Raw genomic sequence first — 26616 nt, forward strand, 5'->3', positions numbered from 1 at the left:
AAGTGCACCAAGTCCTCTGTCTCCTCAGCCATGTAAGAGATCTTCAGACATCAAGAGATTGAGGAGTTAAATCAAATCAAAGAGCTAAAAAAGATTTACAACATTAGTGCCATTTCAGAATGAAAACACACACACACACAGAGAGAGAGAGAGAGAGAGAGAGAGAGAGAGAGAGAGAGAGAGTGGAAAGGAAAAGTAATGAAATCTAGGCAGTTATAAGCAGTTATTCTCAATGCGGACTCTTTGATTGTCTCTGATTGACTGGAAGGTGTGCATTAAAAACAATAAGTGTATAGAGATAATAACAATCAGTTCAATCACCATTTTAAATGAATGTGCTGCTTTTACTGTAGCACACACGTATAGTCAGAACGCTAGATCTAATGATCTGTAACCAAACAAACTCATGAAAAATAAACTTAATTCTACCCTTGCAGTCAAAAATTAATTACTCATCCTCACATCATCCCTAACCCATTTTACCTTTGTTCATCTCAAAACACAAATTAAGATATTTTTGATGAAAAACAAGAACTTTCTGACCGGGGCTGGACTGGGACAAAAAATCGTCTCTGGTATATTTGGGTTCAGGTGGCCCACCACCACTTTGATACATGTATAGCCTACCAGTTAAATATTTTTTTAATAGTAAGATCATGAATGTTTTTATTTATGTTTTATTCCTTGGAGATATGATTAATGATCAGCTGACTTTATCAGATCACATTGCTTAAACGTTGCACAACTCCTTGTTCAAGCTCTTGTTCTGTCCAGGCTGGACTATTGCAATGCTCTCTTGGCAGGTCTTCCAGCCAGTTCTATCAAACCTTTACAATTAATCCAGAACACGGCACCAAGATTAATTTTTAATGAGCCAAAAAGAAAAAACGTCACACCTCTTGTTTATCAATTTGCACTGGCTTCCAATAGCAGCTCGTATACAATTCAAGGCATTGATGTTTGCCTACAAAACCACCACTGTCTCAGTTCCCCTTTACCTAAATTCATTACTTCTTTTCATTTATTATACAATGTTATAGTAATAATGTGTATATTATTAAAAAAAAAAACTCTAACACTAGTTAGCTTTCTTTTTTTAATTTTATTTGTAATTTTTTCCTATTATTTAAAAGCCTTTGCTACGTCTACTGCTTTTAAGCTGACTGAGACTTGTAATAGCGGTTATATATCATTGCTCTTTTTTATTTTGATTGCTTCCATTGTCCATAAAAGTCTATGGTGATTATGGCTATTAAAATAGAATCAAAAGTATAATAAAGTGGTCTTATGTATCATGTGATGTATATTCCAAGTGTTCTGCGGGTAAACAAGAAGGTTTATTGAGAATAGGGAGATAAATAAAGATGTGACATAAAACAATATAATAAAAATCAAAACTAAGCATGGAAATCCCCCCAAAAGTATCAGTGTTCATTCTTCACCGAGTTGAATCTTCTTCACTGACTCCGGACTGAAGCTTCGGTTGTCATGATATTCAAAATGATGGCTGACAGATGAACATGAGCCTTTAAAACAAACAAATCCTTTAAAACAAATTGTTCATGTGAATTGTAGTTTATTTATACTCATGCCATTCCACAGACACCATGTAAGACATACATTCAGTCAGGTCCATCCTTAGTTGGGAGGAACTGCATTGTGCAAACATGTGTTTATTTGTAATCTGACAGAACTGTGTGACACATCTGCTGGATTTACAAATAAGCTTTTTCAGTGTTAAAATGTACTCTGTGAGTAATGTACATATTTCTCGATTTCAAAGGTATTTTTTTAACTCCAAAATGGAGGGAGTCCTATACATTTCAGGAGAATTGAGTTCACTATACACTGGGAGGCAGGAGTTTATTCAAAATATTTGAGTTGGAGGGAAGTTAATCCTCAACAGTGAATTTTTACACTTGACACTACATTCTTACAAGTAGACGATAAGAGGTTCTTTGAACAAACAGTGGTTCGAGTGCATGAGGAAGCATTTTAGTTTTAAGTTTATTTGCACATGAGATTTTATGTTGTTTTGTTTTTTGTATAAACAACTGTTTTATTACTTGAGGAAGAGTATTACTTTATTTGCACTAACTGGTGATTATTAATGACATTTTTGTGTAGAAATGTTTAACTGGCAAAAGATTATATTTCATAGTTTTATGTTTGTGTTCAAAATGGAGACTAAAACATTACTGCTTTGTAACAAACAGTTGTTCTTGATACATTTTAATTTATTGTGCATATGGATTAAAACAAATGTGAGTTAATTGTTAAAAAAAAAATGTTTTACTAAACCTTGAGGTTCTTTTGCGTTTTGCTTGAGGTAAAGTGTAATTACAAGAGTAATGTGCTGAAAAAAATAAAGCTAATACAATGTTGGCTTATTTGTTTATCATGTGGTATATTTACATTTTAAAATAATATTTTAAAAGGCATAAAATAAAAAAATGACATTTGAAAATATAACCCATTTATGAAATCAAATTAACCCATTCTTTTTGTAAAAATAACACATTTTTGTGTAGAAAAAAACACCCATTTTCTGGGTTAAAATTAATAACTCAACATCTTAGGTTAGTTTAAACTCATATGGATTCTGTTCTATATTTATCCAACAGTTGAGTTAAAAACAACCCAATTTTTATTTTTTATTTTTTTTTTACCCAGTGTTTTAAAAGTTATAAATACAGTGAACTGCTTGCCTAATACTTTATTAGGCATTTAAAGGCATTAAAAAATGAAGACATGAAAAACAGCTTTTCACAAGTAGAATTAATACATTAATTTTGATGCAAGCAGAATCAAGAAGAAATTGTAAATCTTTGTAATAAAAGACAGTAATTTAACAATATGTTAAGGAGTGGTGTCTTTTCTACAGTCTTACAGTTACAATCGATCCTTTGAGGACAGTCATAATGTTGAAGTGTCCCTGAAAATGAGTTTGACCCCTTGATATAGAGTCAGCAGAAATCTGCTTCGAGTTCAAAGTGAAGTGAATTCAGAAAGTGAAGCAGAGACACGAGGAGCACTGCGTCTGTCTGGTGTCCACACTGAGCTTTCTGAACCGGTTTCTAATGTTTAGCTCTGGATGAATCACGAGGATCAAACAGTGAACACTAAACACCAATTCTGCTTCTTCACTGAGATCTCAGACATTAATGCTTAATGTGTCACTGTTAGATGAAAAACACAAGACAAAATTAGTGACAACAGACAAAACACAGACAAACAAGTCGACAAAGAACTACAGATAATTAACAACAAGAGGTCATGCAATCATAAGATGAACATCAATTATGTCAAGAAGGTGCTCATACAGACAGAAACCGGGAAATTGAGAAGCAGAAAGGTAAATGAGTTATTTAGAGAACAAAGTCAATAGATGAGTTTTAAGGTGAGACTTAAAGGTCTGGAGAGAGGAGGCTGCAGTTTTTAAGCAGTTTTCTAATTTCATCACTTCTGAAGATTCACAACTTCAAGGAGACTTTGTTAAACGTTGTGCTGTGTAACAGGAAAAATGCATTTATTCTCTGGTTTATGAATGTCCTAAAGAAATGTATCATAAAATTTTAAAATAAAGTTAATAAAGTTGTTTTCTCGTGATCTAGAGATAACAATGTAGCTAACTTCAAGTGAAAAGAGAATAATAACGCTCGTCTTCTTAGGGGTTTCCTGATTGGACAGTTTAAACGTGTATACCGGCGTGAAAACGCCCAGTGTTTGGGAAACTCTGTTCTGGGAGATTTGACCAGGTGCGTGCGCGGGAGAGGAAAAAAAATGGCGGCAGCATCAGCAGGCCGAGATCTAAAAAATAGTAGTCGAAAGTTTACAGAAAAAACAAGTCGAGGTGGAAATATCTTTTGTGAGGCGGTTGAGCACGACTGTTCTGTGAATGGATCAGAGGTAGGTAATGCTAGTTGGGCTGATATGGACTGTAATGATGAGAGGGATGAGGGGGAAGTAGGGAGATGGATGCAAATTAATCAAGGCAAAGGGAGTAAAAGAGTTAGAAGTGATATTGAAGAGAAATCGGAAAATGAAGATGACGAGATAGAGGGAAATCAAAGAGAAAAACCTGACAAGTACACAATCATAGTAAGATTTAATGAGAAATCGCAGAGTGACATGAAGAAAAATAACCCATTTACGTTGACAGCAGCCTTGACAAATAAAGTGGGAGAAATAATATACGCAAAGGTGTTAAATGATGGTAATCTACTGATAAGATGTGCAAATGAAAATCAAGTTGAGAAAGCTCTTAGAATGAAAGAGATAGGGAAAATTAAGGTGGAAAGCTCAGGGAAATTGGGAGGGAAAAATGAGGTTGGAAGTAAAGGAATCATCACAGGAGTGCCAATGAGTGTAGGAATGGAGGAATTCAAGAAGAATATCAAAGGAGGAAAAGTAATAAAAGCTCAAGGGTTTAAAACGACAAGAGGAGGAGTAAAAAAGGAAAGTGAAACAGTATTGATTGAATTTGAGGAAGACAAGATGCCAAAGAAGGTGTTCCTGGGTTTTTTGAGTTACCCAGTGAGAGTTTATGTTCCAAAACCATTGAGATGTTTTAACTGTCAAAGATTTGGTCATATAGCTAGGAACTCTAAAGAACAGAGAAGATGTGCAAGATGTGGGGGGGATCACGAATATGGAATGTGTGGAGCAAGGGTACAGCCAAAGTGTTGTAATTGTGGTGGAGCTCATAATGTAGCCTATGGAGGTTGTGAGATTATGAAACGGGAGAATGAAATCCAGAAAACAAAAGTAGAAAGAAAGATTACTTATGCTGAAGCAGCAAGTATGGTAAATGGAAAGAACAAAGGTATTAACAGTCAAGGGACAATCAGGAACCAAGAGCAGGAAAAAAAGATCAAATGAAAGGGTGTACGTGGATAAAAGAGACTTGGTTACATTTATTGCAGGTGTTATTAATAGTACTGCGGATGTTAAATCTAAAAACGACAAAATTCAGCTAGTAGTTAAAGCAGTGGTGAACCATCTTGAAATAATAGGACTGACGTGGGAAGAGGTGAGGGAGAACCTTGCCATTCAGTCAAGTCAGGATGCACCATGGATTGGTTAATCTTAATTATGGTAATCCTCCTACAATGGAATGCCAGGAGTTTACTGGCTAATGGTCAGGAATTTAAACACTTCATTAAAACATTGGCAGTGAAACCAGACATTATCTGTATTCAAGAAACATGGCTGAAACCTAATCTAGATTTTATAATTTATGGATATTTAGGGATAAGGAAAGATAGAGATCTTGGGAAAGGCAGAGGTTGCGCTACTTTTATCAAGCAAGGAATTCCATATAGACAACTGGGTGTGGGAGATGAGCAGGAATGCGTAATGGTGGAAATATGGGATAAGGGGGAGGAAATGGTCATATTTAATTATTACAATCCCTGCAAAAGTTTGGATCTGAATAAACTATTGACAATACAAGGTCAAGACAAAAATAAAGTGATATGGTGTGCAGACTTTAATGCTCACAGCACAGTGTGGGGAGGTTATCATACTGACTCAAATGGAAGGGTAATTGAAGAGCTGATGGAGGATAGGAATTTAGTGTGAATGAATGATGGTAGGGGTACGAGAATTAATGTAAATACTGGGAAAGAATCAGCAATAGATCTTACCTTAGTATCTAATACATTAGCTGGTTTTGGTAACTTGGAGGTGTGGACAAGTGATACAATTGGTAGTGATCATTACCCAGTGGTTTGTTCAATTGGAGAAAGAGGGGAAGAAAGTCCAGGTAATGGAAGTCCGAAGTGGATATTTGAGAAGGCAGATTGGAACAAGTTTCAGATATTGAATGAGGAGTCGATAATGAGGATGGAGGTATCTGAAGATGTCGATGGATTGAATAATCAGTTTACATCAGCAATTATAATAGCAGCAGAGAGTTCAATTCCAAAAAGTAAAAATAGGAGGAAGAGGAAATTGGTACCATGGTGGACAGAGGAATGTCAGCAGGCAGTAAGGGATAGAAATAAAGCATTCAGATTAGTCAAAAGAACCCATAATATGCAACATTTAATCCAGTACAAGAAAGCTCAGGCTGTAGTGAGAAGAACAGTACGACAGGCTAAGAGGGCTAGTTGGAGGACTTTTTGTGATGGGATAGGTAGAACAACTTCAGTGGGTGAAGTATGGGGAATGATAAAGAGGATGGGAGGAGATAGAAGGGAATGAGAATATCCGGTTATAGTAACTGAGAAAGGTTTAGCAGTATCAAATAGGGAAAAAGCAGAGAGTATGGTCAAAGCATTTGGTAGGGTACATAGTTCAGAAAACTTATCAGAGGAAGAAAGAAGGAGAAGAGAGTGGAAAATAAGTCAATATCCAGGGATTTTAGAAAGGAAGAAGAGAGTAGATAATGTAATTGATGAACCTTTTACAATGGAAGAAATGAAGAGAGCAATAAGAATGTCAAGATCATCATCACCGGGGAAAGATAAGGTATGCTATGTGATGTTAAAACATTTAGGAGAAAGTGCACTTTTGAAATTGTTGCATCTGTATAATAGAGTCTGGGAAGAGGGAAGATTGCCAAAAACATGGAAAGAAGCAGTTGTAATTCCGATAAGGAAACCTGGCAAGGATCCATCTAAACCCATCAGCTATAGACCAATAGCATTAACCTCTAATCTATGCAAAATAATGGAAAGAATGATTACAGAAAGGTTATCATATGAGCTTGAGAAGAAGGGAAAGATAGCAAATTATCAGAGTGGGTTTAGGAAAGGTAGGAGTACTATGGATGCAGTTGTTAGACTAGAAAATGAAATAAGGAAAGCCCAGGAAAATAAAGAGGCGGTAATTGCAGTATTTCTGGATATAGAAAAAGCTTATGATATGATGTGGAAGGAAGGAGTTCTAATTAAGTTACATAAGTTGGGAATTGGAGGGAGAGTCTTCAACTGGATAAAAGTGTTGAAGGAATGCTGGAGGAAAGAGGGAAGTAAAAAGGACAACTTTGGTTATTTGGGGAACAAAACAGCAAAACAGCTTGGGGTATCTGATATGAAAATCAGTTCTTCAATAGTACATCCAGTCATAGCCCCATGGAAGATGAGATGTCCAGAGGTAGATTGGTATTTGTTAGAGGTGAAAAGGAAAGAAGAAAGTGCTGATCTGGTTGGGGTGTTTAATGATTATATTACTGAAGTATATAAAAACTTTACTCAAATATATACAGATGGCACTAAGAACCCTGAAACAGGGGTAACAGGAATGGGTGTGGTGGTTCCAGCAAGAGGAATTGAAATCAATAGAAGAACATCTAATCATTTAGCAGTATGTACAGTGGAGATGGTGGCAATTTTAGTTGCTTTACGTTGGGTGGAAAAAGCACAAATTAGCAAAGTCATAATATGTTCAGACTCAGCTTCAGCTCTAGTTAGTTTAATATCGTTCCATTCAAGTCGACAGGATATTTTATTTGAAATTCTCTATTCAGTTACAAGAATAGCACACCAAGGTGGACTGGTTATTTTTTTGGGGGTCCCGGCGCACATAGGAGTGGAGGGCAATGAAAAAGTGGACAAGGTTGCAAAGAAGGCATTAAAGAAGGAACATGTAGAAATGCAAATAAGAATCAGTAAAGCAGAAGTAAAATGTATAATCTGGGAAAAAATTAACCAAAAATGGCAAGAAATGTGGGATAGTGAGGAGAAAGGGAGACATTTATACTATATCCAAAAGAGTATTAAAGTAAATAAGGTAGGAGGTGGAGATAGAAAAGAGGAAACGGTACTTACGAGACTAAGGCTGGGACACTGTGCTCTAAATAAAACATTAAGAATGGTGGGGAAACATCAGACGGGTATGTGTGAGGAATGTCAGGAAGAGGAATCGGTGGAACATGTAATTCTACATTGTAGGAAATATCAGAGGGAGAGGGGGATAATGGATAACAGATTTAAAGAACAAGGGGTGCAGAAACTCACTTTAAAAACAGTACTTAGTATGAATGACAGAGCACAGGTGAGAGAATTGTTGGTTTTTTTAAAGGATACTGGGCTTTATTATAGGATATAAAGGGTTTCCCCCCTTTCCCCCTTTTTTTTTTTTTCTGGATATTATAGATTATACTGTAAACCTACTGACTGATCCACACTCCGGAACAGAAGGTGGCGGTAATGCACCATTAAGCTGGATGCCAACCGCCGTTAAAAAAGAAGAAGAAGAAGAACTCTGTTCTGCTTGAGCTCAACGGCTGGAGTCCTGGATTCAGTGAGAGCTAAGGAACAAATAACTTTCAGCAGAAACCGTGAACTAAGAGTCATCAAAGCTTTCGGACGCAGCTGCAGCGATTTTCTGAGGAGAGGGGAGCAGTTCACGGTATTTCTCATCTTTAAACAACGGTAAAACACACTTTACACTGTATGTTTGAACAGTGCACGAGGTCGTTTCTGTCTTGTTTTCATCGAGTAAGATGTTACTTTTAGAGCAGCAGCAGGTATTAAGTAGGTAAACCCTTACGAAAATTAACCATGGTTTTACTACAAATAAAACCAAAAAACCATGGTTACTGTAGTTAAACCATGGTAACCACAAATTAACCATGGTTTTGCTATATTAACCATAGTTTAACCACGGTATTTGTAGTAAATATGTGGTTTTACAAATGGCAGTCAATACGCCAAAAAAACATGGGTTACTACAGTTTTACTATAATAAAACCATGGTTATTTTTCGTAAGGGTTAACACAAGGAGTTAATTAAGAACTGAGCGATTTTATGTTTTTGGATGTTCGTGTAAATGATGGTTTCGATGTTTGCAGTGATGTTGCTGTTAGTCTCGTGATCTATGAGGAAAATGAATGCGAACAAATATCAATTAATGATGCTGCGATTTCATTGTATCATAACTATTTTTTTGAGATTTTTCTTTGTCAGATGAAATCTGTTTGCTCAAAGTTAGTTTTAAGTTCTATATATCCATGGATCATCGCATTGTTTAAGGGACCGTCTACAAATTCCAGCGCACAAACCGCAAATGATGCCCGATAATTCTTTGTGATGAATGAAATTACAAGGTTGTAGTAAATACAAACTTACTTCCTGAATGTGAGCTGCAACAATTGGAAAGTTAGTGTACTTGTTTAAAGACAGTGATAGAGGTAAATAGTTGAGCACGGCACTGAACTGTGTCATTAAGAAGTATAGAGCTTGGGAAACTACGTCACTGCGCATTGCATTCTGGGTAGTCGCGGCCATTTTTTGGGACACGCTTATCAGTAAAAGTGAAAGTGACATGACATACAGATCAAGTGTAAGATTACATATAAAGAAAAACTCTACACCTCTGATCAGTTTAAACATGATAAATCTCTCGAGTCACACCTGCAGTTTACAAATGGATGGGTGCAGAACCTACACAACGAGCGAGTTACACGACCCCTTTCCTTTTTAATATGCGTTATTGTAAACTGTACAAATTAACCTCAGTGTGTTATGATGCACAAATAAAGAGATACAGAATTGATCAATTTTGCTGTTTATTACTGTAAAAGGTGGTATGCAATATGCATAACACTGATAATGCAGGAGATGTGGTTCATGCATAGGTAACATTTAATGTAACGTTAAGTGTCAAATCGATTAATCACATCCAAAAAAAGTTGTTTATATAACGTACATTTCTGTATATTTATATATAAATGCACATACATACGTGTGTATATATCAGACCAAAGGGACAATCCTTCTTTTCCTTCTTATTGCTGCTAACCAAGCTATGTGACGCCACTTTGTTAACTCGGAGACCTGAGATCAAGACAAGCTGAAAAGCTTGAAAAAGCGGGAAAGCTGAAAAATCCCAATCCATTCAAATTATTTTTCCATGCCGGTCATGAGTACGAGTATGGCAGTTAATTACACAACAAGGTTTTACCATTGTAACTTATTTTTTAGCTGTAGAGAGCAAACAAAACAGTCTATTATCAATCCAATCCAATACATACTGCAGCGTCCCTGTCCTCAAGTCCCAGAATGCATTGCGTTGCTGACGTCATGTTCCCCAACTCTATTGGCAAAATATCACCTGTATTAAGTCAGTCGAGACACTATCAATGTACTACAAACCTCATACTGAAGTTAGATTGAAATATATTAAGACATTTATTTTGATATTTTTTTGAAATATCTTAAATTCAATTAGAAGTACATATGTTTTATATAACATAAATATATTTTGAAATGTTTTTTTAAATATTAGATTTTTGGCGCTTTTTAATATTTTTCACATTTATCAAATATATGTAAATATCGCAATTGGAAATATTTACATATATTTACTTTTTATGTAATTACATTTATACATCAATGTAAATATATAAATTTGCAATAAATGTCCATATATTAATTTTTTAATATTTATTTTAATTGCATTTCTGTACATGTAAATGTATTAGATTTCTATAAATACAAACCCAGCTAACAGAGTTATGTCATCAACATATTCGTCACGGTGACGTACCAAATAATGTTCCAGCGATGTAACTTTAGGATTCCCATATCCGTCATTGCGACGTTATAATGGAACGTCGATGGAACATGTTGAGTACGTCCTAACGACCAAACTGACACGTTGTGAGGACATGACAGTACCGAATCATATTGGTCGCAGCAACGTACCAAGTATGTCCTAACGACCAAAATACCACAATATTTACACCTCACCTTTAGTCTGGGTAAGAGCTGCAACTAACAATTATTTTTTCTGTCGACTAATCTAACAATTATTTTTTCGATTAGTCGACTACTCTAAGGATAATTTTTTTACAATAAACAATTAATCTAATGTTCTTTTTTTATTAGCTAATTAATCCTTTGGATAACTTTACAAAAAAATATAAGTACAACTTCTAGTGTTGTCAAAAGACCCGGTACTTCAGTACCAAGTCGGTACTAATTTTTTTTAAATGTGACGGTACCAGGTTTCTTTAAGTACCAGTAGTACCGAGGTCCCGTTCAAACCCAGTTCAGCGCTATGATTTCTGCGAAGCAGAAAACGAGGACAGATTCGGAATCTCAAAATCCAGTCATGAAAATGAAACTTACATTTTAATATGGACAGCATGGAATTTGTCAAAGTTAACATATATCAAATCAAATCTCCATATGGACCAGTATCTGTAAATGTTAAGCTGCAAAAGTTGTTTGAAATATGAATCCATGTTCTGCGCGTCTGTGTGTGAATTAAAGAATGGCAGAGACGTGCGGGTTTGTTTACTACATAGACTGAAGCGCATGACGCTTGCATTAATTTCAGCATCTGAGCTTCAGAGTTCTCTCTCCAAGCGATCTGAACTTTTCAGTTCATCTCAATGGACGCACAGCGCACCTGTATTTGATGCTCTGTAAACTCTTTGTGAAGGCGCACGACTCACCGTCGCTTTACTGATAGCGCTGTTTCTCACACATGCAAAGAGAGAGAGCGAGAGTCTTACCACGCTGAATTGACACGCTATATGTAAACTATTCTTTGTTGTCTTCTCTTGTCAAAATAATGGAGTTCATTTAGAATTATTAATATTCATTTTCGAACAAGCAGAAGGCATACCGGTTTCTCCGGTAGTGGGCCGGAGCTAATGCGCAAATGGCAATTTCATTGGCTGTTGAAGAAATTTATAAAACTTTATTTTTTAAAGAAATAAATCACAATATTTCTTCCATGTTTTAATTTTAATAGCAAATCCCCTTTATTTACCAAAAATAAAATTTCATAAATTAAAAGACAAATAAAATTTGGGTGAAACTGGTTTACTGTTTTTCAAAATTATACAACTTGTAGAAAAACTTTAAACACAATTATAAATAAGTATAAAGAATGGCATTGGTTTTATTTTTAGTGTTAAAAAGTAATTTTTTTTAATTAGCTTATTTTTGTGTTTTGCTTTGGTACCGAAATTGGTACTGAGAACTGTGGCTTTTCACTGGTAGCGGTACCGAATACTGAAATTTTGTTACCGTAAGTTGTAACACTTACAACTTCTAATATAATATTTCAACCTTTATTCATTTTCAACCAATGTGGTTGAAGTTTTTACAGTATATAAAAATAAAGAGGCAAAGAAAATTATTTTACTATGGTAAATCTGAGTTTACGAAAACAGGCGCGTCCGCACCACATCGAGTTAAAAACATCTCAACTTTTCAGAATGCTGCAAGCGCACCACGGGTCTTGTGACAAGAACTAACCAATCAGCTTCATCCTTTCTTGTGACAACGTTGAAAGCTCAGCTAAGATGAAGGAACAGCTGATCATAGCTGTATATGAATATATATTAAATAAATTTTAGTAGCAGAGCTACTGCAAGCGATTTTTAGAGCTACAAAACCATTTATCCTTTGCTGAAATTTCCGCGTCTTCAAGGAGAGAGCATGTCATGGTTGCTTAGTAACGACAGACGCCCCAGGGGCGCAACTGCCCGAGCGCTTTAGAAAGGAGAAAGCGGTGCGCCTAGCTTTTTACACTTGTTTTTAGGAGCGATATGTGAACGGCCCTTAACGCGTGTTCGAAATCAGCGCCAACAAAGACTTATTTTATCTTTTATTTTATCCTTACTTCAGCCGCTAAGGGTGATCATGCCAATAACTTGTAATCTTTACAAGAATATCAAAATGAGCAAGTCTGCGTTTATTAAGACACTAAATAATATCACATCAGATTTTGCTTTTAGAATTGGTGAATCTGCTGCGGTCGTTCCATCACATCTGCAGCAGAGACCTGAACCAGGAAGTTATAAGATCACACGGTAACCGGTTAAACCGTAACACCGGAGAGTACCAGGATGCTTTCATATGAGGTGCTCGTGCATCGCAGTTGTGCTGCCGTGATACACCATATCGGTTTTGCAAAGGGAACAAATAGCCATTTTATTTGGCCTCTGTTTAAAGTATTCCCATACTTTTAATAACCGTGGTCTCCGTTTTTGTGATAGAATGCAACTTTCTCCATTACCAGTGTGCTATTACGCGAGATGTAGACAGTGTGATGGTCAGAAGGCCGAATACATGTTTCATGTGGTGCATTCGGAGAATATTGTACTTATATCCTTCTGATTTGGCATGATAGTTTTAGGCCTGTAATTGATTTATTATTGAGATAATAGGTAGGGCTGTGACGGTATGGGATTTTTTTCTTACCGCGGTGATGAAGCAACAAGAATCGCGATTTGGCGGTTAACCGGAATAAAAAACTTTCTTCTTAATAATTATAAAGCAGTATTCTATTATAAACTAATAAACAAATTAAGATTTATATTAAATATTAATGGTTAACTATATAGGCTAAACATGAACAACCTTTTTTAAAGTGCAAAATAACAAAACAAAAAGTGAACAAGTGTTTGTCTGTTGGGCCGCTTAAGTGAATCGTGCTGCTGCTTTTATTTTTCCGTCTTCATGTTGCGTGACAGGAAAACCAACATGTTAACCTTGTCAGGTTTCAGCGAGGTTCTTAACGGGGTGACGATGTTGCCAGCCGCACTGAATACACGCTCCGATGGAGTGCTCGTAGCGACATATATTTTCTTGCCACTTTTGACAGAAGAGGGAATCGAGCCTGATTATCCCGCCACCATGCAAGCGGATCAGAGTGCAGATCGAGGGCTTCCTCCTGCAAATACCTTGTGACTTCAGTGTCTGCACGGATTATATTTGGAACCGGAATGGAGGATTGTGCTCTTCTCATTCCAAGCAGGTCCCCAAGATTCTTATTTTTTTTTAGGAGGAGAAGATGGCGCACTTTCTCCTTCTCCCTCTCCAGCCGCAGCGGCACTCATTGCAGCTTCTCCATCCGCGATATAAGGCTGCTCTTCGGGCATTGCCAGCATCTCCTCCAGGAGCGCTTCTTTAACGTCATCTCGTGGGTTGATGTCCTTGAATCTTGGGTCAATGAATGAGGCTTTTGCCAATAGTCGCTGTGTTGCAGGTGCACTATACTCTTTCATAGCGCTGTCAACGGTTATTGCCTATACCATATGAAGTGATAGCTACCGGTAGGCTTATATGCAATTAAAATCTAACTAACTCCAATGGTTTAAGTTACGCTATTGTGTTTTATGCCCGTGTTTGTGTGTATTTAATTTAACATTATCTGTAAACATTACAAGTACTGAAACATGGCTAGCAGTTAATAAAAAATCAGACACGCACAAAAAAAAATCCCCCATATGTTTAATGGACTGTCCCTCCCTTGCTCAGGATGCGTGTTTTTCCCCAAAGAACCCTTGAAGATAGGACTCATGGAAAAAGTTAATTATAAGCAAAGATGAATGTGTTTATAGTTCAAGTCACAAATCATATGCAGTCTTGTAACTTTCAGCAAAAAAGAAAAAAAAAAGTGCGGTGATGACCTCACACCGCGGTAGGCATCTCATTAATGCGGTATTGCGGTGATGCGGTTATCGTCACACCCATAGTAATAGATTCGAAAAAATGTTCGGTTCAACCACGGTTCGAAAACGCGCTTCAACTTAAATCTGACAAAGCATCTGTAATATGGCTTGCTATAATTGGCACGTAAAAAAAGGTTCAGGGTTCAGCTAATAAATTTTTATGTTTTAACGCGAACCGTTTGGGGATCTCTGAGAATTGAGGTCATTTTAAAACGATATTTTGATAAAATGACAATGTTTTTTTTAACCTTGGATGGATCTAAACCTAAGGTACAGGACTAATAAACAGTGATAGGAAGCTTAGAATTTTCATCTTACTGGCTCTTTAAGGATGACTGTTGTCATAATATTTTGTATGCTAGTTGCAGTAACCTGAGTATTTCCATTTTGAAGTGTTTGAAATATGTTTTAAAAGGGAAAGTGAAACATTACATTATTGGCTTAGGCCTGTAATTGACTGATTATTGTGTTTATATACTTAATGTTATATTACTGTTGAAAATGTTTAATTATAGTTGATAGTTTGTATAGTTATATACTATTTGTATAGTTAAATAATTTGCTAGTGACTAACAGGCAACAAGAATGTCAGAGTAGAACTTACAATGTGGCCTTTTTTATAGTTTTTTGCAAGTGGTAGATCTTAGTTTACATTTGGACTTTGGATGTGATCTTAGGCTCGAAAAGGTTGGTGACCACTGAGTCAAAGCAATTGGTCTGTCTCTCAGTGTCTGAATCAGTGTATTACAAATTATTACTTCTTAGAAGAACATTCACATCTGTAATGAGAAAGTAAGTGTGCTTACCCCATTTAGCAAGATTAAACACACTTATGACCTATGACAATGTGTAGTAAATAACCTATAAAATCATTTAAAGTTAGACTGGAGTGAGATGAAACTAGACCAAAGCACAAAGCAAGCTGTTGCTAGCTAGCTGCTAATTTTCTTAAATTTTATATGGTAAAAATTACACTATTACACCTTTTAATGCTATGTTTTTAATGCTACTTTTTAATTTATATGATTATACTGAAATAATTATCAGGTCTATCAAAAAAGGATTTTATCTTTCTAAAGTATGAAAGCCAGTTGTGGAAAAATCACAGCTTTTTTTTTTTCAAAGAGGGCAAGAAAGGATGACTGATCTTTTTTCACTGATAAATAAGATAAGAAAAAAAATTACAAACTGTTTCTTTGTATTTATTTTAAATATACCATTTATTGTCAATATTGGGATCATGTGGGTACTAGGGTACTCTTTGCTGTGTGTGGATGACCATGTCGGTCATCCACCATCAAAAACCAATTTTGACCCAGGAAAAACCCTGCAAAAACATTAAATTCTAATAAATGATAAACAAAAACACACTGCATTCATTTACAAATCAACATTTATTCAGCGCTACTTTCTACAAATACTAAGCCAAAACATTTTGAACACTGCACCTGTTCTTTAACCATGCAAAGTGTTACCAAGTCATGAGCACAGAAAACTGAACACATCAATTTATAAATTACACAATACAAACAATAATTTTTTTTGTCCTTATTAAGGATGGGATAGTTAATGACGTTATCAGTGAAAATAATTATCAGTACACTTATTGATACAACTCAAGTATACATGATAAAAAGATATGAAACAGTTTAGCAGATACTGCACTTTATTTTCAGAAAAAAAGTGAAATTTGTTTCCTGAGCGTCGTATATGAGGCACCTGGTATAAATGTCTGGTGGTGATGTGCTTTAGGGGTCTTTCACACTGGCAGTTTAGTGCGGAATGGGGCATGATTCACATGAAAAATATTATTATTATGTGTAAAAGGAACTTGGAAAAAAGCTTTCTCACCCTAATTAAAGGGGTTTTAGTCTGAATAAAATGCTAGTAGCAGGACTGTAAAATGAATAGATATGATTATGGTCATTTGTAGGGAGGCCATTCATGCCATTTTCGCAGGACACGGCCACGAATTTTAAATTGCCAAAAATATCCAAGTTTTGGCTTTGTTTGCACTGCACAGACCAATGGCTTCTTGTGCTTTTGAATCGCTCTCACGTTACTTTGATGTCATACACCGATCAGTCTGCTCAGTGCTGCTTTCCAGTCCAACAATAAAATGTACACGTATTTGCATCGCTTTGATCGTTCTCTGCAGATCCCAATTTCTCACGCACCACGATTGGTCGATTAACATACAATGTCTACAGGTTATTGGTCAAGTGATCATTACCGTCATTATGTAAACGGGAAACCAAAGCCAAAACCTGGATGTTTTAGGCAATATTGAAATCCTGGCCAGAATGTGTCCTGCGAAAATGGCACGAATGGCCACCCTAGTCATTTGATAAAAATGAAGAGAGCGCGCAATACGTTTGAGATTATTTTACTTTGTTGACTGTTTCCCATCAAAGAGAATGCTGAATGTGCCTCTTTAAATGGTTTTGTGGTGCTCGTTGTATTTTAAAACGCAAATGCAATGTTTTCAAATGACACTTACAGACATCACCTTTTTCCTCTCCTCTTGCCGCTTCACTCTCCAGTCCAGCGTGTGGCGCTAAAACACTTTTGTTTGTTGGAAAAACACCATTAATCCTCAGCAGAAGAAGATTAGTTTTCGCTGTGTTTTTTTTTCATGATACTGGTTTAATATAAACCGTTAGAAAAGTTGTAAATAAATTTGTTTTTGAATCAGCTCAATAAATACCTGTAATATTCTCATCCTCACAGTCGTGACTAAATTTTGAAGCAAGAATATCTGGAGGAGTATCATCTGAACTGAGATCTGCTGCTGTGAAGATGGAGTTTGTTAAAGAAGAGAGTGAAGAGAACATGAGTGAACCAGAAACCTGGAGAATAAAAGACGAGGAGCCAGAAACCGGGAGAGTAAAACAAGAAGAGCCAGAAACCGGGAGAATAAAAGACGAGGAGCGAGAAACCTGGAGAATAAAACAGGAGGAACCAGAAACCTGGGGAATAAAACAAGAAGAACCAATAACCAGGAGAATAAAAGACGAGGAGCCAGAAACCGGGAGAGTAAAACAAGAGGAGCCAGAAACCTGGAGAATAAAAGACGAGGAGTCAGAAACCGGGAGAATAAAACAAGAGGAGCCAGAAACCAGGAGAATAAAAGACGAGGAGTCAGAAACCGGGAGAATAAAACAAGAGGAACCAGAAACCTGGAGAATAAAAGACGAGGAATCAGAAAATGGGAGAATAACCAGAGGCAGAGCGAATAAAACCAGAGGAACCAGAAACCAGGAGAATAAAACACAAGGAACCAGAAACCTGGAGAATAAAACACGAGGAGCCAGAAAATTGGAGAATAAAACACGAGGAGCCAGGAGAATAAAAGACAAGGAACAAGGAGGTTGGTGTTTATTCCGCATTCATCTTAAAATAATATTTGTGGTACATACACAAATCCTTTTTGTAAATAAGACGTTAACTATCATTAAATTGTCTAAAATCCATGTTTTAAAATTCTTATAATCGCCTGTATGCGGATTATAAGGTTTATGTTAGCCTATCCAATCACAAAAAAAATACAGAACATCAATGTGGAGAAGATCTTGTTTACATCAAAACTGAAACCAAGCCGTTCACAAAGAACACATATTTTGCGCATTTTCTAATATCTAATTTCGAATATAATTCATATTTAAGTAAAAAAAATGTAATTTAGTTTTTCAGCTATTTTGACAGTCCTAATTCCTAACATCCAGTCTGACTTACTACAGGTGAGATTTTGACGACATCTCCCTTACTGTACATACAGTACATAATTATTCTTACAAAACAATTACTGTAATTCCCCAAAAGGCTTTAATTATGTTCCAAAGGTTGAAGTACATTCCTAGTGGCGAGATTGATTTACTACAGGTGAAGAATTGCAATATATCTCTTACTGTATATACAACACATAATTATTCTTAGAAAAAAAGTACTAAAGCTCCCCAAATTGTAGGTTGTAACAGATTCCTAGTGGTCAGACTGACTTACTAAATGTGAAATTTTGCCGATATGTATCTTATTGTACAGTACACAAATATTTACACAAAAAATACCGTAATACACCAGAAGTGTTTTTATTAATGTTCCAAAGGTCATAGTACATTCCTAGTTACGATTATAACTTACAATAGGTGACATTTTACCAATGCCTCCTTTACTATATGTACAGTACACAAAGATTTTGATTTGAATTTTGAATAATAGCAATTTATTTTTTTCCCCACACTCCAAAGATTGTAGTACATTCCTAGGTACAAGATTGGCTTTTATCTGTCTTAATATCTGTCTTACTGTACATAGAGTACTTAATGAATTACAGTATTTTCTTCTAAGAATAATTAAGTGTTTTTCCATATTCTAAAGGCTGTAGAATGTTTGTACATGGAAGACTGACTTTCTACAGGTTACATTTTCCCAATATCTTCTTTACTGTATGTATAGTACACAAATATATTCATGAAAAATTACTTTAAATCAACAGGTTTTTTCATGCTCCAAAGGCTGTAGTACGTTTGTAGTTATGAGACTGGCTTACTACAGCTGCAATTTTGCCAATATCTTACTGTAAAGTTAAAAATAATTCGAAGAAAAAAATATTAATAAACTATTTTAGTGTAAATATATAAATCTTATTATGTAGACACGATAATAGTTGGTCAGTGTGTTAATAACTGCTTTATTAACATATATTCCTGTAACTCATGATAAAGTCAGGTTTTTATGAAACATTAAATAACTGTCAGCTATCTATTTTTGTGAGATCATCTAAAGTGAGGACTATTTTCACATTTAAAGCATTCACAAAAGAGATTTAAAGGATCATTCATTTTACAAACTGAAAAGCTGAACACAACACAGGGGGGGATATAGAACACAGAATTCTTTTTTCAAGATGCAAAAAATGAAACCGTACAAACGCCACCCCAGTGGCATCAGTAAAACTGTGCCCAGCGGGCACATACACAGTAGCCCTCTGGTACAGGGGTGTCCAACTCTGTTTATGGCGATTGACAGTCCTGCAAAATTTAGCTTCAACCCTAATCAAACACACCTGAAGCAACTAATTGAGGTCTTCGGGATCGCTTGAAATTTAAAGGTAGGTGTGAATGATTAGAGTTGGAGCTGATCTTTGCCGGACAGTGATTACCAGGAACAGGATTGTGCACTTGGGTTCAGTTTGGAATTAAACGATACAGCAATGAAAGGGTTAATCCGAACCATCAACAGACACAAACACACACAATACAATATATAAAACTTAACACTTTCAGTAAGATTTCAGTCATTAACATTAATTATATTAATTTACATGAACAATAATTGTATTTAATTTTATCAATGTGAGTCTCTTTCTCACACACTCACTCTCTCTCTCTCTCTCTCTCTCTCTCTCACACACACAGACACACACACACACACATATATATATATATAGTTAAACATTTTAATACATTATTTACTTATGCATTTTTTATTTTGTTTTATTTTAAGATTAGTTTATGTACTGTGAAATAACCAACATATTTTTTTAAAAATGATAGGGTTAACTAACATAAAAAAGATCAATAAATTATTTGAAAAATAGATTGTTCATTGTTAGTTTTTGTTATTTAATGCATATTGCACTAATGTAAACCAAAGAGAGCTTATTATAAATTGTTGCCAAGTTGCCAACACTTTTTCATGATCTATAACCGTTTTAAAAAATCATTTTAATGATATATAAACATTTGTGAAATTAGATAAAAACTATATTACTAGCAAAATTCATTAGCTTTTTAAAATACATTTTTATTTGAAATATTTTATAAATGATTTAAATGCTCTATACACATTTCTACGTGGTGGCCATGATCACTCTCTCCGAGCGAAAGCAGCTTGTATCTGAGCATGCATGTCTGGTTTTGTGACAAAGCAAAGGAAATCTGCGTGTGATCGGAGAGATTTGTAATCACACTATTTTAATGTGCTTTTGTGTTACATTAATGCGCACCCACTGCTGCTTCTGAAACGATTGTTGTCCCCAATGTGGCCTTAGCACATCCCACACAACCGTCACAAATTTTGAATGGACGACGCACACAAGACTCTGGTTGTCTGTTCTTTCTTTTATTCTCCGCAGCAATGATATTTGTGTCTGAGAAATACATCAAAATGTATTATTAGACAGGGTGATAACACTGCAGACATAAACCACCGCAGTAGTGTGAACCATTTTCTGCTGAACTATGTACAATTTCATGTTAACAAAATGACAAAAATAAACATGAAAATCACATACCTGAGAAATACTTCAAAATGTATTATTAGGGTGATAACACTGCAGACATAAACCACTGAAATAAGAAAAACATAAAATGAAGATAACTGTGTGTATTCCATTAAGCTATCTGATATTGCAGTAGCACGTTAATTTCACCGCATGAGTAACGAGGCACAACGATAAGTACTCAACAATGTATCCATCGGACCTATAAACCCATCCAACTCACTGCACATTTGTTGATATAGTCACTACAAACGTTTATTTCAGAAAAACTCTTATTAAATACACTTTTAGCACTTTTTTTAAAACACCATAAACAGGAGAGAAGAGAAAAACGCTTACCCGCAGCAGTGTGAACCATTTTCTGCTGAACTACGGTAAGCATGCAAAGACAAAATAATGTCTACAATGCATTAACCACTAGGGGGCACCAAAATACCTTTAGATTAGACCCTCTGATTTCATGGAATTCAACATCCATTAATATCATAATGAATGTTCTTTTTAACTCTGTTACACTTCTACAACACATAATCGTATACGCACTGCAAACGAAGTGCGTGTGAACCTGTATATTGTATAACAAATATATTTCAACACCTGAGGCACGATGAGCTCTATGACCAATGCTTTGCAAAAAAGAAGAAAAAAAATCCCTGGACACAGGATTTCTTTTATTTGTTTGCCATATGTTTGACATTTTGTCACACCTTTACTTGGTGATTATTTTGACTTATGTCTGTTCTAGAGACGTTACAACTTTTTGATTAAGCTCTAATAGGTTTTCTTTTGAAAATATGTTTCAAATTCATACTGAGTGCATTTAGGACTGTAAAGCATGTCTGTGCATGTCAAAATCGAAATTCTAAATTAAATTAAATGTTGTTGTTGTTTTTTTTTGTCCAGATCACACAGTCCTAGTTCCTTTATTAATAACAGTCCCAACCGCTGAAAGCTGCTCGGAAAAAGCCAAAGTAACATACTGGCTCTTGGAACAAAGTTTATGTTTTCAGTCCTGTCACTTTTTTTTTTTTCTGCTGTTCAAAAAATCTTTTCTTCCCACTATTGCCACAAGCTAACAAGCTACGTAGCAGATTCAGTTTATCAGCTCTATATTACCATAGACAGGTCCGTGGTTTACTGTCGTGACTCTCGCACTGAAAACACATTGCCGGGTAAAAAAAAATATTATTTTAAACCTTTTATCAGCTTATGTAGACTCTGCAACAAATCGCCGATCTATAGTGATGTATTATTTTTCATAATTGATCATTTGCTGGTAAAAGGTGAGCGATCTGGCGAGCCACATGACTTCTGTCAAAGAGCCAGATGCAGCTCGCGAGCCATACATTCCCGACCCCTGTTCTGTAAGATAAATTATTTACAGTGGTAAAACAGGATGTGGTGCTGATCCTTCAGGAGTCACTCAAAACTTATGTCCATAAAGCCTATAATGAATTGGTCTTAATATACAGCATTTCACACTACTCTTCTTGACACACAGAGCAGTAACAGAGTGATCATCAGATGTCTGATAGTTTTTTTTATTTTGACATAAGACATTTCCTGGTTCCTTTTTACTGTTATTTAAAAAAATCACTACAACAAAACAGTTCAAGATATCCAAAATCCATTCACAATTTAAGTTCCTCAATGTTTTGGCATCATGTACACCAAGTTTGGTGTGCATAGTGTAATTCTCCTCTGAGGAGTATGCATTAATTCACAGCTATATTCCAAACATCCCCCCCCCCCCCACACTTTTGACAAAAAGTGGCCCCTATGGAATGACTCTACCACGCCCTTTAATAAGCTTTTGCCATGGTCTACCTATCATTATTACTGATATGCGTTTTAAGTTTCATTTAATTCTGAACATGTTATCTGCTTCAAAATCACCAGAACCGAACATTCAATTTAGAAGCTTTGCCATGGCAAACCTATATTAGATATCAATATCCCCTTTACAGATTTTCATCGGCCATGTTTTGTCATTATTCTGATGAAGTTTGAAGTAAATTGAGTAAAATTTTCAGACTTTTTAATCATATTAAGGCCCCCTAAAAGCCCTCGAAACCTTGGAAATTTTTTTTAAGGAATAATAATAACAAATAATCCTAAGGAGAACAATTGGTGGCTCTCGTCCTCCAGGCTTGAGCCCTAATAATCCTAGGGAAACAAGAGGGCTCTTCGCCCCTTCGGGCTTGAGCCCTAATAAACGGAGCAATTCCAATAGGGTCTTCGCACCATCAATTCAGAAACAGCTGGACTCATTGCGGTAATGAGAATTTCAACAGAAAATGGAATAAAATGTAAAAATAATTAATTTCTATGTTGAAATTACTCTTTGTGTAAGGTAGAGAACCGTATTTTCTTTGTTTTATATATTACTAAATTGCATGTTTAATATTTAAAATAATTAGTGCCATGGCATTTCAACAGGTTCGTGAGATTGACCCAATCGGTGATTATTCGAATTCAGTTAGATTGTATTTGTCTCAAAGTGTTCAATGTTGTGTGTGTGTGTGCGTGCGTGTGTGCGTGCGTGTGTGCGTGCGTGTGTGCGTGTGAATCAAGCCAGTGACCAACTTATATTCATTTAAATTGTTAAATTAAAGATAGTGATCAAAGAACAAACTTTTTTGCTGGAGCTGTCATTATGTATTATTTCTCTACAAAGTGATATCACCATCTGACCTGTCAGCATAATGCAGTGTTTTTAGTTATTTTCATTGCACTGTGTTAACAAAGGACAGTTTTGACATTGTTTTCATCTGTACACAAATATTTTAGCCTCTTATTTTTCAAATTTACCATTTGATTTTCATTCTTTTTTTATAGCCCTGATGAAAATGAAAGAAGAAAGGCAAGATCTGAATGAGGTGGAGGAGAAATATCGGGATCAGAAAGATCAGGATGTCAATGGAGAAAAATCAGTGAGTTCCAGCCTTAAAACAACAGAAGTCAAGAGGCCTTTCAGCTGCGCTCAGTGTGGAAAGAGTTGCACAAGTAACAGAATTCTTAAGAGGCACATGTTAATTCATGCTGAATCAACGCCTTTCAGCTGCTCTCAGTGTGGAAAGAGTTTCAGAAGTAACAAAATTCTCAAGAGGCACATGTTAATTCATTCTGAAATAAAGCCTTTCAGCTGCGCTCAGTGTGGAAAGAGTTTCGCATGTAACAGAAATCTTAAGGATCACATGTTAATTCATGCTGGAATAAAGCCTTTTAGCTGCGCTCAGTGTGGAAAGAGTTTTACAAATAAAGCAGCCTTAAAGATTCACATTTTAATTCATACTGGAATAAAGCCTTTCCGCTGCTCTCAGTGTGGAGAGAGATTTACACACAAAGCAAAGCTTGAACAACACATGTTAGTTCATACTGGAATAAAGCCTTTCAGCTGCTCTCAGTGTGGAAAGAGTTATACACATAAAACAAGCTTAAAGTATCACATGCTAATTCATGCTGGGATAAAGCCTTTCAGCTGCTCTCAGTGTGAAAAGAGTTTTACAAAGAAAGCAAGCTTAAGGTATCACATGCTAATTCATGCTGGGATAAAGTCTTTCAGCTGCTCTCAGTGTGAAAAGAGTTTTACAATTAAAGCAAGCTTAAAGAGTCACATGTTAATTCATGCTGAGGTAAAGCCTTTCAGCTGCTCTCAGTGTGGAAAGAGTTATACAAATAAAGCAAGCTTAAAGAGTCACATGTTAATTCATGCTGAGGTAAAAAAGCCTTTCAGCTGCTCTCAGTGTGAAAAGAGTTTTACAAATAAAGCAAGCTTAACGAGGCACATGTTAATTCATGCTGAGGTAAAGCCTTTCAGCTGCTCTCAGTGTGGAAAGAGTTTCACATATAAAGCAGGCTTAAAGTATCACATGTTAGTTCATACTGGAATAAAGCCTTTCAGCTGCTCTCAGTGTGGAAAGAGTTTTACATATAAATCAATCTTAAAGAGTCACATGTTAGTTCATACTGAAATAAAGCCTTTCAGCTGCTCTCAGTGTGAAAAGAGTTTTACAAATAAAGCAAGCTTAAAGAGGCACATGTTAATTCATGCTGAGGTAAAGCCTTTCAGCTGCTCTCAGTGTGGAAAGAGTTTCACATATAAAGCAGGCTTAAAGAATCACATGTTAATTCATGCTGGGATAAAGTCTTTCACCTGCTCTCAGTTTGGAAAAACTTTTACACAGAAAGGACATGGCGAGGTTCATTTGGTAACCCACTGTTCATAAAAGCCTTTTACCTTAGGCTGTAAAAGTAATTGACTGTTTTTCTGAATGACTGTCATCAACTGGATCACCTCAAGGATGTGTCCTCTCCCCCCTTATTATTTATCTTGTACATAAAGACTGTAAGAGTAGTTAATAGGTATTCTGTAATGTACACAATTCTGTAATCGTTAGCTTAATAAGTGAGGAGGACTCCATAATTTGCCCTATGGTTTATGATTTTATTATGTGGTGTCAGAATGTTTTCTTAAAACATAAAGGCACAATATGTAATTTTCACTGATGGAGGGCATTTATTCAAAATAAGCGTCTAAGTGCAACAAGACCAATGAACAAGTGTGACAAACGTACAGCTCGAAAGCAGCGGAGCTTTAATTATTCCAGAGTTGATCGCTTCAGCTGCTTCCGGCCGTGCGTTTGAGAGGTAAATCAGTACTGTTTTATCATACTAGATATGTTTCGAAGTCCTCCACAACATTAAAGCATCTTTGGTGGTTCCATGTTTTCTACAAAATAAAATCGGAAATTGAGGGGTTATGAAGTAATTGGCAGGTGACACAATGAAACTATGGCCACTGTCTGTGTTAACTAGTTGTAAACATTCTTCGAAACATTTGGGATAATGTAAGTACACAAGTCAGCAAATTATATAACACTTATAGTGGTTTTGGGATATTGTAATAAAATAATCTCACATATTGTGCATTTACTGTTTATAAAACTTAGGAGATGACTATTGATAACTCTTGGATAAAATCTATTTAGTATAAGCAAGCATTAATGGAGTAGGTATTGAGAGTGTTAAACAGTACAAGTTTTTGGGCACTGTGTTGTATAACACATTGTAATTTTCTCCCAATACTGAGGTTTTGTGTAAGAGGGGGCAGCAAAGATTGTATTGCTTGCAGAAACTAAGGTTTATTAATATGGAAAAAACATTGATGTGCATGATCTACAGATCCTATATTGAGTTACTGTTATCTTTTTCACTGCTGTGCTGGTTTAGTTCTCTAAAAGTGAAAAACATGAATTGTCTTGATTGTAAACCAGGGAAGTAAAATAACTTTCATTTATCTCCTCAGTTGTAAAGTTTTTAATTTTAAGGTAAAAACATTTTAGGAAGGAAATTTATTGGGTTTTTGTTGTTTATGTGAAATGTTTGATTGCTACAACCAAATTGCATTTGGGAAATAAATAAAAATGAATTGAACTGAACCTGCTCTCAGTGTGGAAAGTGTTTTGTGCGTAAAGGATACCTTGAGACTAGAGATTTTAAAGGGGTCATCGGAAGTTGATATGACTATTTAGGGTCTTAATAAAGTCAATAATATACTTCAGTTAAAATTTTTAATTGTAATTTAACCTGTTAGCCTGCACCCCGACGCAGGGATCCTCAACACCCCTCAACTCACACGTGTCAGTGTTTACGAATAGATTAAATGAAACGGGACAAAGTTAATCTTGACAAACTATATATCTTTATAAAGATCTAAGCCTCAAGCATCGATGACAGATCGCTGTTTTTCAATTGAAAGCTTATAAATACTGTATTTGCCACATTTGTGTAAGCAGTACACATCAAAACATGAATAATGGAAATGCAGAACATACCAGATTCGTCGTAATAATAATAAGTCATAAACACATCCACAGCTGTAAATCGTTAGTTATCAATAGTTAGGAA

General features: G+C 35.7%; 1 protein-coding gene across 10 annotated transcripts in view; it reads left to right on the forward strand.

Annotated features, from left to right (window-relative positions):
- LOC127952149 (zinc finger protein 271) overlaps positions 1-26147 on the forward strand; it is a 223445-nt gene extending 197298 nt beyond the window's left edge. For 3 of the 10 annotated variants that reach the window (XR_008152828.1, XR_008152833.1, XR_008152829.1), the window contains exon 4: positions 25849-26147. Coding sequence is in view for 4 of the 10 variants with exons in the window: in XM_052550483.1 (XP_052406443.1) it covers positions 17223-17793; positions 23545-24935 (1962 nt within the window). In the remaining 6 variants the exon portion in view is untranslated. The other 7 variants (XM_052550482.1, XM_052550484.1, XM_052550483.1 and 4 more) reach the window with 7 other exon arrangements.
- The last annotated feature ends 469 nt before the right edge of the window (positions 26148-26616 follow it).

Source organism: Carassius gibelio, chromosome B3, assembly GCF_023724105.1.
Source record: "Carassius gibelio isolate Cgi1373 ecotype wild population from Czech Republic chromosome B3, carGib1.2-hapl.c, whole genome shotgun sequence".
Classification (NCBI taxonomy): Eukaryota; Metazoa; Chordata; class Actinopteri; order Cypriniformes; family Cyprinidae; genus Carassius; species Carassius gibelio.